Source organism: Aristolochia californica, unplaced genomic scaffold (assembly GCF_029961685.1).
Source record: "Aristolochia californica isolate CCGP_79_NKW_82.1479 unplaced genomic scaffold, dmAriCali1.0.hap1 SCAF_14, whole genome shotgun sequence".
NCBI classification, from domain to species: Eukaryota; Viridiplantae; Streptophyta; class Magnoliopsida; order Piperales; family Aristolochiaceae; genus Aristolochia; species Aristolochia californica.
In genome coordinates this window covers 25,184,353-25,200,151 of record NW_027181815.1, presented here as the reverse complement: position 1 = coordinate 25,200,151, position 15,799 = coordinate 25,184,353, and the positions used below count along the sequence as shown (strand labels likewise).

The window sequence follows — 15,799 nt, the reverse complement described above, 5'->3', positions numbered from 1 at the left end:
AATTAATCTATCCTTGATTTATCTCTTCTCGCCATATTAAAATATTAGACACAACGCCTCATAACTCGGAGACAAATTACTCTCTTGAGACAAAATGAAAGCCAAAATTATGCATGGCTCTTTAATTGTTCCAAAGCTCAAAATTTGGTCACTAAACATGACTTCATATTATTCACCAACCAAGTCGTAATTTGATTATCCTCTACTTCTCAATTTTCAGCTACTGGTATAAGGGGACCATCTCTGGTATATTTAGCCATTCTTTTGGACTTAAGGAACATAAGAACAGATCTATATACATATTATTATGACATTAGTATATGATCAACCAATGGCAACCCAATTAAACAAGATTAAACCAAACCCAATCACTTCACCAAGTCTGCGTTGGATTGTTAATAACTTTGTATTTGATTTGTGTATCGACTCTACAGTTGAATCGTAATATATAGTTATAATATGACTGAACAACAGTTATAAATTTGGAGAAAACGAGCAAGAACAATAATAAATGAATATTTTTTGTTGTTCTCAGTACAGACTAAGAGAAGTAATAGAAATGAAGTTGTTGAACATCTAAAGAAGTAAAGGAGTGAGATTTCATATCTATAGTACAAGTAGAGCCCCAAGATCAACAATCAGACTAGGAAAATTTGATGCAATACCGGAATAGATACATCTATACACATATTTCCAATCTTAGTTGTTTCTATAGTGTTTAGAGAAGCAAGATCAAAATCTGATACGAGAAAAATTGGCTGCTGTGTCGCTTGTCAAGGAGGGCTATCTTTCTCCCAACACTGATTCAAGAAGAGCCGCCTCTTCTTCCTGTTAGTTCCGTTGAGGACAAATAATCAGCTTTATGAAACCAACTTCAGATAAATGTTTTGATTGACTTAAAAGTAAAAGCAACATACACGTACCACCAATGCATTAAATTCTGTCTCCTCGTCTATTGCATCAACAATTGCAGGATCATCCAAGAGCTCCTGTATGACCCAGATAAAAAAAAACACGAGATGGAAGATGAATAGTGATTACCTCAATATTCTTTACCCACAAGAATTTGACTGCAGAAACGATCTTCTACTCTAAATTCTTTTTTTTTTGTATGTGGTCAATACTATCGATGGGGAAAAATAAAAAAAACAAATAATGAGAACTTTCAAAAGAGTCCAAAAGCAGGGTAGAATCCAACCATCCATGGGATCAAACCAAGATAAGAATTAATGCATGGGTAACCGTTCCAAAAGAGAGTCAGCAGAGGCAAAGTTTTCAAGACAATAAAGAAGTAAGATGAACAATGGGTAGACAGGTTTCACTATAAGCAAGGCATAAATTCTGCTATTGGTATGCCGGAAATTCAACAAACCCGATCTCTTTAAAGAGGAAGAGATCCTAACTAGACCCTTTTTCCCCCTCTTCTAGTTCAAGAGGAAGAGATCCTAACTAGACCCTTTTTCCCCCTCTTCTAGTTCAAGTGCCCACGTTTCTGTCTTATATAGCAGTGTTGTGAAATGCACAAGAAAATGCCGTCTAATTATAAAAACACAAGCATAAGAACAATAAATTAACTTATATCATCAGCAATTTTCAGCTATCCAACTTATAGACCTCTACGAAACACAACATTCTTTTTCTCTCTTACTTGGCAGACACTTCCATCTTAAATAGCAGTGAATGAAATGCCCTAGAAAATACCACATTAATTATGAAAGCACAAGACGCATAAGAACAATAAATGAACTTACATCATCAGCAATTTTCAGCGACCCAATCTTGTCCTTCACACACAAAATGAGGATCTCAGTTTCAGGATATGACCAAATAATTGTGAAACACTTTGATCAAAATCTCACTAGGAATGCCTCGAAGTAAATACATTTTAGAAATGCAAATAGGATGCACAATAATTAATCAAAACACAAGGAACCTGCAGCGAATATCAAATTGACATGTAAAAAAGTAAGGTTTACCTTCACAGCAACAAATAGAAGTGGATCAGATGGTGTATATATCATATAATGAGAACCATCCTGCAAAACAAAGATCAGAGAGAAGAATGAAAACATCAGAATTGAACTGTATCATATGATGCCCAAAGAGAAGTTGTTTATCAATTGGACTACTGAATCATCAACTTGAGTGGTCGGTTGAATTGTAGTAAACCATTTTCTGCTCCTCAGCATTCACTAGATGCAAATTGATTGAATTTGAAAACAACGCCAGATTCAACCAATTTTGAAGAAAAAACTACTAATTTGTACAGAACAATGTTTTCGAAACCAAACTATATGATGTTTCATTACATTTACACACAAACTTGTGATCTTGTAGCATGGTTAGATATGTGCATGTGCATGTCAGCTCTGCAGTTTGAAAGTTCCTCCATAGTCCAAAAGAAAAAGAAAAAATCACTTGCAATCAACCCAACTATATTTTCGAACCACACTGATCAACTAGTCCTGTTTATCACCTAACTGGCCCAAGTGGCCAGTTCCTTTGGTTTTCAGAAAGAACTGGTTATGGGCAGTGTAAGAACCAAGAAGGGCTCAGCTTTTGTTTCAACCATGTTGAACTGGCTAAACCAATCCAGTTCTAACAACAAAGGTGAATAAAGAAATTTTACGGTATTCTTGTAATATCATGCACTCACTTCTGCTATATCCATTCTTATGTTAATACATAATGTTTACAGTTGAAAAAACAAGTTTACAGCCTAAGTAGCAATATTAGTACCCTCATGAGTTCTAACGGACTAGAATCCGGCGTAACATGATACACGCAATACCGCAACATTCAATAAGTGTGAGCCGCATAAGAAATAACATGGCACAAGTCACATGGGTTCTCAAGTGATTCACTAATGCTAGACTCGCGGTGCTAAGTCTCCAGTGTCACTAAATCACGGAGCATAACTCACTTTGCATATACTCAACATTGAATGTATATACTAACTTTTGTATAAATATTTAATATAAAGTAAATATACCTTAAGATAAAGCAAATGTACCTCGATTGATGACTATATACCCAACTTTTTGTAGAAGAGTAGGATGGAAGAGTCTTACATAACTATTAAGAAAGAAATCTCACAGAGCAATAATTAATATGGCGGAATCTTACAAAGTCTCATGCGAGGAACTCCCACTAAAGTGTTTCAACTACAAGAGTTTTAGTTATGCTAGTCTTCTATTCTTGTTCAGTTGTTTAATTACTCTTGGACTTATCTTTAAGTGTTTGGCTTTGAGTATAATTGGGATATGGGTAGTTTAATTGTAATTTGATTCTATGTGTTTCCTCTATTATAAATAGAGGCTCATTATACTCCAAACCAATGAATTATTTCTCTTTTCCAGAAACTCGACATGATATCAGAGCAGGTTATGTGAGTTAACTTGGTTAACCCATAAAGATAATGTGATCCTTTCATCATTTGTCATCTCTATTAGTTTTAGGTTTGTGTTCTTCTTTTCCTTCCTCAGTGATGTTTTCCAATCCTAGTACATATATTGCAAATTATATATTGACCGAAAGGATTCTGAGTCCATTTTCCAATGCAAATTTTTTTAGTCCATTAGAGGTTTATACAAAAAGAAATTGACAAAGGTCAGGCAACAAGAAAGGTTCGAGCAACAACAAAATGTTTCATTTTGTAAGGTGTTTTATGCCTGCAAGAACAAGACTTTAAATGGAGAATTATATCTCTAAAGAAAGATCTTTGAATTTAGTTTCTTTAGAAATAAGCCATTTGTGATTCTGAGCTATACTTTAGGAGATAACTATATTTGAAATAGAAAAGGTCAGTTATGCCGAAAATCTCTTTTGTTTCCTTTTTCTATCCTGTTACTTCTCAATGCATTGACATGAATTGAGTTTCCTTTTCTCATAGAGTCCTAATTTATTAGACATATTTCCCTTCTAATCAAAGAGTGTTGGTCATAATTAAGCACTCATGTTGGCATCCATTAATTTGGTTTTGAGGGAAGATAGCACGAGGTAATTTGGCATGGGGTCTCCTCTCTAATGTTGGCTTGCTAGTCTGCATCGGTTTCATATCTTCTACATTGTCATCTCCAACAATTATGCTCACCCAGCAGAAACTTCTCAGAAGTCACCTGACAGCCCACATGACTCGTTGCCATATCATTTCTTTACATGGAGAGCAAACCAATTGGCTGTTTCTGTGTTGCACAATTTTTTCATTGCAGCTCATCAGAACCCACTCTAAACAAACCTCCAAAACCTGTAGATCCTAGATTCCCAAATGGACAACCATCAAATTTTAGTATTACGACACCGAGGAGAGGGGGGATTTATCCACAGCCTGCTTATTTTGAGGAACCAAAAACCAGGCAGCAAGTCTGCATTCTAGAGATTCCCCCAATTACGACTTGGAAAATCTCTGAGTGCTAAACCAAACCATAATTGATCCCACAATGTTATCAATAACTCTTTCAGGTGTTGTACTTACTGTTAATGTGCCTACCGTTTCTTTCAAGCCAGATGCCCCAAGGCATGTGGACAAAGCAAGCAAAAAACAAGAGCCTGCCATTTTTTTGGGAAGTTGATGCCAATCCCAAGCTTCAGGAATTTGGCACGATTACTTGGAAGGAGATGGTACAGTCCCAGCTTATTAATAAAGCGCATCCAAATATTCCAATTGGAGTTGTGGACCAGTAAATGGTTCATGCATTCCTCATCCCTCCCACACAAGGTACAAAGGCTACTGATTATGGTGATCCCTTTCCTAAGATTCTCAAAAGTAAGAATTTTACCCTAAGCAGCACTCCATATGAAGAACATCTTGGGGGAGCTGACAACTTCCAAGCAATGGAGGTATTATGTTTTTCAATACTTTCCCATCCCTTCAAAATTGCTATAGACAGAGGCCACCAACAATTGGTCACTGTCCAAGAATTGGCTGCACCCAACTTTTTCTTCATTAGAAATGTCACATTATTTACATGAACATCATTCACTTGATTATATTTACAACAACATCGTTCTATACTTTTTATCATTAAAAATGATAAAACTAATAAAAAGAACTAAAATGAATATCAATCATGAATGCATGGGATAATTAATAAACATAGAAAAAGAATAAATCAAGCTTTAAATCAATCTAATATAATAGTTAAATTAAAAATTAAGTTCACTCAGCTCAGATGGGCTTTTAAAATTTTAAACTATACATGAAATGGACACCCAGAAGAAACATTCAATCTGCATTCTCACCAGATGGAAGCAAGTAATCTCTATCCCCTCAGTAGGTAAGCCTTCTATGTCTTCACCATCATCTGAAAAATATGGATGCCAATACAACTATCAATAGTACCCATAGAACTAAAACCCAAGACCACTAATTTTCCGTTAGCAGTCAGACAATGGGCTAATATCAAACCAGGCTCAAAAGTTTGAATACACAGAAGAATTTAGTTACAACAATTTGATACGGTGATTTGGTGAAATACCACCCAAACATGGTGCAAAAGTACACTCATTTACAATATGACAGCATGATCTGAAATAGAGAAACTGATTAAAAATTCCAGAAAGAAATGAAGACATAAAGGGTTCTAGTCGAAACAAAATGAATTATTCATCATTTTTTATATGAAAATGATAATTTTATTAAAGAGAGGAGGAGAGTTACATTACATTAACTCTAGACAAGAAGAGCTAGGAGGGAGGCACCCCAATTAGCTAAAGAGTCAGCCAACAAGTAGGTTGATCGGTAAAGGGATGTCAAAGCAACCCCAATCAAAGACGGCCTCCAACCAACCAATGTTGCGAGCAGAGTAGAACATAGAAGATAGGTACTCAGCAATGATGTTGAAGAGGAGCAGGGAGAGGGGGTCTCCTTCACTGATGCCTCGAGTGCCCTGGAAGAAGCCACAGACCGTGCCATTAAGGAGCAAGGAGTATGAGGCCGAAAAAATACAATTGCAGATCCAAAATCTCCATTTGTTTCTGAACCCCATACACTGCATAAATCCAAGAGGGACCAACTAACCCGGTTGAACAGTTTCTCAAGGTCCAACTTGAGGACAAACCTCGACCGACCCATCTTGGCAAAACGATCCACAATCTCATGCGTGGCCATAGCTGAATCTAGTATGTCTCGGCCTCTAATAAAAGCGCTTTGGCCCCGGTGGAAGATGGAAGGAAGAACAACCTTGAGGCGATGAGCCGAGATGCGGGCGATGATCTTGTACGGGCTTCAAACAAGACTTGTTAAGTTGGGTCCAAGACCCATCCAAAAATTACTAGCCAACTTAGGAAACCTCTTTCCCAACTAATAAACTCAAAATCTTTGTACTCACTAATCCATGTGGGACTATTCCTTAACACTCCCCCTCACGTGTAGACCATCTTTTGTGGCTCTACAAGTGGATAATTTAGGAGTAGGCAGTTTAGGTGTAGGCCCTCTTTAGTGGCTCTACAAGTGGATAGTTTTTAGGTGTAGGCCCTCTTTTGTGGCTCTACAAGTAGATAGTTTTTAGGTACAGGCCCACATATGAGTACCTGCTCTGATACCATGTTAAGTTGGGTCCAAGGCTCATCCCAAAATGACTAGCCAACTTAGGAAACCTCTTTCCCAACTAATAAACTCAAAATCTTTGTACTCACTAATCCATGTGAGACTATTCCTTAACAAGACTAATCGGCCGAAAGTCATGAGGGCACTCCATGCTAGCTTTCTTAGGAACTAGAGCAACAAGGGTAGCACCCACACTATCAAATGTGAGTCCACGATCGAGGAAGCTTCGGACCATGGAGATGATATTCGATCTTAGGGTGGGCCAGCAAGCCTTGTAAAAGTCCCCATTGTACCCATCGGGTCCCGGGGCCCCCATTGTACCCGTCAGGTCCCGGGGCCCTATCCCGGGGGAGCCCCAGGACCACATCCTCAACCTCCAAGTCAGAGAAAGGGACCTGAATGAATGTCCACAAGATGGGAGAAATTGCGATGAAATGAAGGCTGGATAGTCAGGGTCAGTGGTGGCACTCCTCCCTGTATAGATCTGTAAAAAAACTTAGAAGAGCATCAATAATGGAGGTTTTATCCAAGGTAACTTCATTGTCAATAGACAAATAAGTGACTCAGTTAGTCCTCCTACGGGCCGAGGCCAACCACTTGAAGCGGGCCTTTTGCTTCCACTGAACCCGTTCAGAGTGAAGAATAGTTTGAAACCTGCAGTGAAAGGATATGCGATTAGAAAATTCAGCATAGGGAAGACACCTTTGTTCCTCAACCACATCAAGGGCAGCAATCTAAGAGTGGAGAGAGGATGTTCTGAGAGGTAGCAATAAGAGGCTGATTTCTTCCAATTCAAAGATGCTAATAAAGTCAGCAAATTGCCTCATGGTGGTGGAAATTCTGGAGGCAGGGTGAGACTTCTCATTGCAAAAGCGGTCGCATTGAAGTCCCCGACAAGGAGCCAAGGAATGGGCTAAAGAGGCAAAAGGTCAAAAAGCTCATCCCAAAAAGAGAGGCACTCTCATTTCAAAAAAAAAAAGAGTGGCGCTCCCGATATCTGGTGGGGCTGTAAATGCCAGCTAGCCCCAAGTGCATCCAATGCATCTGTCGCGCAACTTAATTCCAATAGAGAAGGAACCAATCACGTGATCTAAGACTTCAACCAAAGAAGAAAGAGACCACTGAAAAAGCCAATTGCAATAATAGCAAGCCACTCCAAATTACTACAACCTCAGAGATCATGTACAATGGAATTAAAAGGATTATGACATTTAGATTCTTGAAGAATTACAATAGATGGACGACTTATAGATAGGAGATTTCGAACAATGGCACACATTCTAGGAGATCCAATCCCTCGAACATTCCAAGAAAGAACAATCATTTCTTGCCTTTTTTGCTAACTCCTAATGTGGCCTTGCCATCCGAGTGATTATCATTGTAAACCACTCCCATTCTTCTAGCCAGCTCAGATATACGACTCCAAGTTTCTTCATCAAACTGGTGGAACTCAGTCTACAGAGCCAAGTAAAACTGTCTGTTCCTGTCATCCTGCTAGGGGGAAGCAAAAGTCACCAAGAACCATATCTCCCAGCTGGTGGGGAGGGCCACTGGGTTCCCAGGGAGGGAGGGAGGGGGGGGGGGGGGGGGGGGGGGGGGGGGCGGATTACTGTAGGTGTGTGAAGTGCTGGCAGCCTCCTCGGGTGGGAGGGCCTAGGGCGGGAAAAGAGGGGTCCTGGTATCGATGCGATGGGAAAGGTAAGGGATAGGGGTGTTAGTGTGGTGGGAGAATCTCTGCAAGGGGTCAGGTGCTAATGGGAAAGGTAAGGTAGGCAGTCTAAGGCATAGGGGCAAAAGGCTGTCCGGAGGCTCAGTGGTGGCAGAGGGAGGAGGGGGCGCCTGCTGACCAGACACATGCGGGCCGGGAGGAGAGTCGCTGCTGCTGGCGCCGGTGAGAGAAATAGTGTCTCCCACAAGTCCTCCAGATGTGATGCCAAGCCCGAGGGGGGACTGACCAGCGTCGAGACACAGGTAAGTCGTCCCATAGTGGACATGGCTGAGGCAAATGAAGAGCCTGGCTCGGTCAAACTGCCGGCGTCCAGTCGTGACACTATCCAGCCTGATCAAGGTACCAAAGTGGCTAGCGATGAAATTGTTCATATCTTTTGGGCATTGTGAAAGGAAAGGAATAGACGAAAATTCAAATTTAGATCTTCCACAATTGAAGTACTTGCAGATAAAATTGTTGGTTAAGTAACGGCCTAGCTTATGACTCGGAAGGAATTCAATTACTTCTACGACACTAGTCTCAGACGGAACTAGCGATTGATTGTTGAGACAGCACACTCTACTCAATCTCCAACAATGGCGATCTAGTCTCCTCCACTTTCGGGCCACTACAAGCTGAACCTCAACGGCAGCACTTTTGGTTCCAAGGGGGGAGGGATTTGTATTCTGTGGAGTTGGGGATGAAGAGGAAGGATTAGGGGTCGGGGCTGATTTCTGAGTAGGGGGGGTTTGTTGGGGCGGGATTGGTGGGAGCGGTTTTCTGGGTTGGAAAAGAAGGGGGTAATCTGGCCAGGGGGTGGAAAAATGTTGCGGATGGCATGGGCTAGTTGACTCCATCCGAAGCCAGAGTTGGTGGTTTCTGGGATGGTTACACGGGCCATCGTTGTGGAGTCTTTGTGCTGCAAAATTTTGCATTCAGCGCGGCCACCACGATGGACCTTACGGAAATAATACCTCCAGGGCCCAGACCAGAGCTCTCTAGTTCTGGGTGACGGCCTCAAGTCTTCAACAATTGCCGCAAAGAAAGCAGCAAGGATGGAAGCGTTGGTCGATAGGGTAACAGTGATGAAGGCATGGCGCTCTTCACTGCAATACGAACACTGGGGGCATCTCGGAGAGCCACCCGAGTGATCAAGACGGTCGTAGGACCATAACAGAAGTGGAAGGGGACCTTCAATGGAGTCATAAAACCTCGGGGGGTCATCTTCTTTGGCTCCGACAGTGCACGGTGGTCTAGCTGGAGCCATTGCCATCATCACTAGTCTTTAGGTCGACACTCAAGCCATCTTCTCTGGAATCTCGCTCAGAATCACCAGAAATGCGACAAAGGAGTGGTCACCAAGTATCTGGTGGTCTTCGAACTTCACCTGCTAGAGTCGCAAGTCGTCGCCTACTGCGGGAGAGGTTGGGGAGAGAAGACCTTCATCCCAGGAGCGTCGTTAGAGATGAGTGTCCCAACCAGAAGGAGATTCAGATTTGGAACGACGATCATTTCTTCCTCTTCGGCGCCTCATAAAATCTTGCTCAGCTGTCTCGACGAGCAATAGGTTCACCGCTCGTCAATCTCTCGCGACGACTCGTCGATCGTTGCCGTCATCGCATCGGCTCGTCGATCACTCGCATTGGCTCATCTTCTCTTCATCCCTCCCGTCTCTCTCGCAACGCACTTGTGAATAAACCGTCTTAATCTATTTCTACAAAGTAGTTTGTATCTAGCAGACCCCTTCCTTAGCAAGACAGTCGACCAAACAGTCGGTTGCTCTAGGAAAGATAACTCCAATTACAAACAAGAGCGTCAACGAGCATAAAATTTTTAAAAATACAAGACCAATGACACCAAGGAGGCTCCAAAATGCTAGAATGCTAGTTGATGACGATTTAGGAATCACCCTCAACATGAAGAGAACCATGGAACAGGTCTCTAAAGATTAAAAGCCTATGCTTGAGACCATGTAACTCTGCTGAAGCGGAGTAAAAAATGCCAAGGAGGCCCGCATAAAAAGCAAGGATGGTGGCCAAGGAGTCTAAAGATTCCCCCAAAGCTCGAAGGTCCAGGATTACTTAATGATGATCCATAATAAGTTGAGCTTAATGATATTAGGAGCCCAGGGCTTCCAAGCTTCAATATGATGAGGGATACGATGGGAGAGGCACAAACCAAGCAAAAGTTCGAGAGAAAGCTCTTTCAATGACCCTTTGCCAAAGAGAGGATTTCATTTAGAAGATTCAGTAGTTTCTTTCAATCCAAATGACCTAAGGAATGATGACAATGCACGCCTGAAGCATGGAGAGGTCAACAACTGGAAGCTGAAGGCCCACATCAATCTGGACAAAGCGAGCAAGGCTCCTAGGCAGGCACACTACCTGTCTAAAGAGGAAGTTCTTACTCATCACAAAGATTATAACACGTGCATAGGTGAATTACCCTGTGGCATGTGTACATTGTAGTTAATCCTACCATAGAACCAAAAAGATGCAGAGAAGGGAGGTTATGCCTGTTCGAAATTCAAGTATATCCTCTTCAGAGTAACAAAATCCTCCTCTTGCAGTATAGCAAAATCTGAAATATATAACAATGAAATCAAAAGTCAAGTGAAATATTGGGAGAAGAAAGAGAAAAATATCCAGTCCCAATAAAACTTTGACATAAAAATTCAATACCCTTAGACAATGCTGCTAAAAGATATATTGTAGTTAAATATACTCCTCGAAGAATGTCATTAGTTGGAAAGAAAAGATTCTGGTGACTCATTACCTGTCTTAAGGATTTTCTTTTTTACTATGAGGCAAGCACCATAAAATTGTCAGTCAAGACTGAAGGAGTACTGTTGGAGGTTGTGTATTTACAGGACAGGACCTAATTGCGCAATCTTATTAGTTTCTTTCATTACAACTGTATTAGTTTTTTAACCAAGCCATAAAAAGTAGTTCTGGAGCTCACGATTTTCTTCTTTTCACCTCTTCCTTTTTTCTCTCTTCTTGTCTTCTTTTTCTCTTCTTTTCATCTTGGTAGATCCTGGTTTAGAAAGTCCAAGTTGAACTTTGATTAATTAGTTCAGTCCTAGGAAAATCTTATGCTAGAAAATTATATCAGTTGGCAGGCTTATAGCTGAGTTTTAGTAAGAAACTTAGTTCTAGAATATTGGAAAAAAGAAAACTGCTGTATCCTGGTTTTGAGATTGAATTGATAAATTCCAGAGAACTTTTGGCCTGACTTTTTATTTTATTTTTTATGGTTCTCTTACTTCTGTTTGTTGAATTCATTCACAATCAAACTCCAACTTCTAAGCAGTGTCAGATTTGCATTTGATTTTCTTAGCACTTTAGAGATGAAAAATGAGATAGGGAAATTGTTTGTTTAGAGGATGAGTCCCAGATCCTGCAAAACTATCAAATCTAAAAATGCATAACATTGAATCAGTGCTAAAATAATCTTTACCCACTGAATATGAGATGCATGTGAATCTTGGCGAGTGCAAATGCAGCAGCTGGAAGGATGGATTCAACTTCGTCATCATTAACCTAGAACAAAACAAACATGTCATTTGCAAGTTGCACAAATTACTGCATCATTATTTTCATCTTCTCTAAGGAAAATAAAAGAACCAAGAGTCACAGTATGTAATGCTGGGAAATATGATTATTAAGGGTAGTTTCTTCATTTGATATTATGTAAAATTGTCCCTCATGCATCTAAGATTAGTTCTAGTTGTCTCATGTAAGTTGAAACAAAAATTATTAAATTATTATGTGATGCAGTACATCACAATGTGAAAGATCACCCCTAAGTTACTCATGTTTATGAAAGAAAAAGAAAGAAGGAGACTCAATTTAGAGAGGCATGAATTTCTAAATTCAAACTCACATTCCAAGAATAAAAAGCCCTAAATTTGAAAGTCCCTCTAAGTTGAAAATTCCTATTTCAAGCTTGCTGAAATTAGAAGTTTTATTGTACAGTAACTTGCTGTTTTTTTATGGGAAGCATCACTCAGTAACATGTTATTTTGGTTAAAAACTTTAATTGGTAAATTTTCTTTTATACCGTAGTTTCATGTTTTAAGTGTAGGTCTTTGTTTCTAAACTAGGGAAGTCTAAAGTTAACAACTATAGCTTGAGAGGAACTGTTCAAAAAACAAATATGCAGGAGGAACCTTATGTGACTCTCATGGTAAAAGAGTCTCATATTAAAGATTAATATGGCAGATCTTACATAAGTCGCATAGCAAAAGAGTTTCACACAAAAGGTCTTTTAGCCTCAGCCCTATGCAGGGGCTCCTCTCCCACCTCCCGCCCTGTCCTCCATCGTGTGAAGGATCTACATGTGAATAGAAGGGCCATAGGCCCTCCACCACTGACGTCTATAGACGAGGAGAGGTTGCACCCCCTCCCCGTACTGGTTGGTCACGAGGGGGAAAGTTCCCTCACATGAGCACTTTCTGAACTAACTCAGCTGGGTCGGCCAGCTGGCTAACTCACAAAACATGATTGATCAACACGGTTTTGACCGGTTTCCTTGTCAAATGCTTCAACAATCTGATCTAGGAACTCGGTCTAGTACACATCTCATAGCACTGTTCCATATAACCATTCACTAACCAGCAAAGAATTGAAAAATAAAAATAAAAAAATTCATAAAGAAACTTGAAGCCATCAAAAAGGAGCATCTGCAACTTTCTACCATTATTGATTGATGTATAGTCAGTTCCATCAAATGATAATTCTAATGCAATAGGAAACTGGAAAATGAAGAAAATTAGAAACATACAGCAGCCCATCCTTCAAAATTTTTACTCTTCAATATTTGAACAGGCCTGCAGAAAAACACCTATCATCACAAAAGAGTCATCTCTTGAAAAAGAAATATACTGATAGACGTAAAGAAGCCTTACGTATCTACAGGGCATAAGAGCATGCACTCATCTCCTTGAGAGCTTGTAAAAACTCTTCTAACTACGCACTCCAAGGGCAGATTATTGGCCGGATCCATCTGTAGAAAACAGCAATTTATTCAGTCGTTCACCACCATTCACTGACATAAGCTCTACCTTAACACCAAACATATCGAGATCAACTTAAAACTTAGACATAGAACGATGAAGTAATGTAGAAAATACCCAAACAGGACTTGTCAAGCTTCAAAATCGCTTCTCAATATTATAATTTTTTTTAAAAGCATCGAAAGGTACAAAATGATGAAAAACAGAAACACATGAAGTAACGGAAAGAAGAAAAAGAAGGATATTAGATATGCCAACAGAGTCTTACTATGGTGATGGTACGCTTTGACGATGCCATGAGAACCCTTCCATAGGAATCTAATATAAAACCAGCAGGCGGCTTCGGCAAAGGAGATGAGCGGTTGGCTGCGGACGTAGTCTCATCGTCGTCTGATACGACAATGGGCTCGACAGACCTCCGCTTTTTCTTAGGGGATGATTTCTTCTTGACAGAGCCGGTTTGCTGCTTGGTCCCCCGGCAACATGGTAAAGTGATAGCTCTAGAGTTGCGGGAGACTGAGACTTGAAGAGCACGCCCGGTCCGAGGAGTGAGGATGGACAGTGAGCCGCATCTGGAAGGCGTAGCAGAGAGCATTTCTTTCTTCTTCCTTCTTCCTCTCGTTAAAGAAATTCCAGCGTTCAGCCTGAAAGGATTTTCCGGAGAAGTATCTAGGGGGTTAGCAGCAAAGATTGTCTCACACTCGTGGGCAGTAGTAGCCTAGGAGCGGGAGGTTCGTTTGGCTCGCTGTAGAGTCAGCTGCGGGCCGGATGCAACCCAGTCCGACCTGAAATTCATAACTACAGGTTTCTCCCACCTGTGGGACGGATATAGGGCGAGGGAAAAATCTCCACGCACGTTGAGTATAGGACAGGTTTTCTGTCATTTTGAGCCATTATATCTGATTTTCAACAACATTTTGAGCCATTAAAAAAACTCGTGAAGATGCCTAACATATATTTGTCATTCCAATTGTCATTCCAAATAGTCCTCTGAATTCATTTTCTATCCATGTATAAAAGTTCTGCTTTTGTAATATGTACATGACAAATTACCAAGATTTAGATATATGACACATTTTTGCTCATGTTTGCCTAGTTTACCTAGCTTAGGATTTTACATGTGTTAAACATATGGGCCGAAAAATAAAAAGTTCAAAATTCCTCTAATCACCTAGATTTCAATGATAACAAACATTAAAATTTAACTAATATATTATTTAAGTGACTCATGAACAGAAAAAACAGATTGATTTTGAGTTTTACTTATAAAAGGAGTCGACTCACATCATAGGAATCGAGTACATATGAAAGAAGAAACTAATCAAACGTTAAATTTCAATAAGTACCACCTCAAGAAGCACATTGAGTTGAGCACTCACCCTCGAAGTCGAGCACACATATTGAATGAGTCTGAGTACTTGTATATGGAGTCGAGGATAGAAGCATGGTATTAAGCCTAAAGAAAACTCATGTTGAGACAACATGGATTAACCCCATAATGAATGAGTTAACTCTATACATCAACATGCAAGAACCAAGGAAGTTGAACCTAAGATATAATATGCTTTGAATTAATTAAGGAGTTGAATCTAAGATACTGTAAATTATGAATTAATTAAGGAGTCGATTTTTGTAGAAAATGCATACATATGAGTCGATTACATTAAGTAGATTCATCCCAGACCGAAGATGTCTTCAAAAAGGAGTTGACCCTTGTAGGAAATAGAAGATATGGGATTCGTGTCAAATAAAGGATTTGACCCTCAAAATAGCAATTAGAGCGCAAAGGATTTGTCCCCAAAGCAAAGGATTCCACTCTAAGCTCCAAATATGAAATTTCAAGATCTTTCAAAAGTCAGTACTTTGGTTGTAGGACTCCAAATTATTTCTTTATTTCTTAAGCTTATTGAATTTTAAAATTGGAGTACTAAGCTTTTGAGCGAGGAGATGCTACTCACCTTGGAGTAGTTGACTTTCATAAGGATCTCAATTATGAAGAGTGTCAAAATCATGTCCCATTGATTTGCACATGCAAGTAAACTAAAGTAGAAGAAAAATCATAAATCTTGATTGAAGAGATTTTTTTAGATATTAAAGCCCAAGAGCTTAATCCTCCAAGACCACTTCAGTTCATGTGGGAATGAGCATAGAACAAATTTAAGTCTCCCAAGTTGACTTATTAATCATGGTTCTAAGTAAATAGAATCTTATCTAAGCTACCTCTCTTATAATCATTTTTCTCTATTAATTCGCTTAAACTTTAATATCACGCTCAAGGAGTTTGTTTTAACCCATATAATGTTTTATGTAGTTTGTATACATAGTCAAGCTTGCTCATATCTTCAAATCCTTTGGATTGTTCAACATAAACTTCTTCTTAAATGTACCAATTTAGGAATGCACTTTTTTACATCCATTTGGTACAATTTGAACTTCATGTGACAAACATAGGCTAATAAGATTCGAAGTGCCTCTAATCTTGTCACGGGTGCATGTGTCTCTTCGAAATCAATTCCTTCTTCTTGGT

At 39.8% G+C, this 15,799-nt stretch overlaps 1 protein-coding gene across 1 annotated transcript; it reads right to left on the bottom strand.

Annotated features, from left to right (window-relative positions):
• Positions 1–481: 481 nt before the first annotated feature.
• LOC137950648 (uncharacterized) lies at positions 482–14,045 on the bottom strand. Its single transcript, XM_068797228.1, has 10 exons — positions 13,541–14,045; positions 13,165–13,262; positions 13,041–13,086; positions 11,715–11,797; positions 10,771–10,835; positions 5,242–5,303; positions 1,977–2,036; positions 1,752–1,784; positions 924–989; positions 482–828 (listed from the first exon to the last, which is right to left on the bottom strand). The coding sequence occupies exons 1-10, from the start codon at positions 13,865–13,867 to the stop codon at positions 784–786; spliced, it is 885 nt and encodes a 294-aa protein (XP_068653329.1). The 5' UTR covers positions 13,868–14,045; the 3' UTR covers positions 482–783.
• Positions 14,046–15,799: the final 1,754 nt, after the last annotated feature.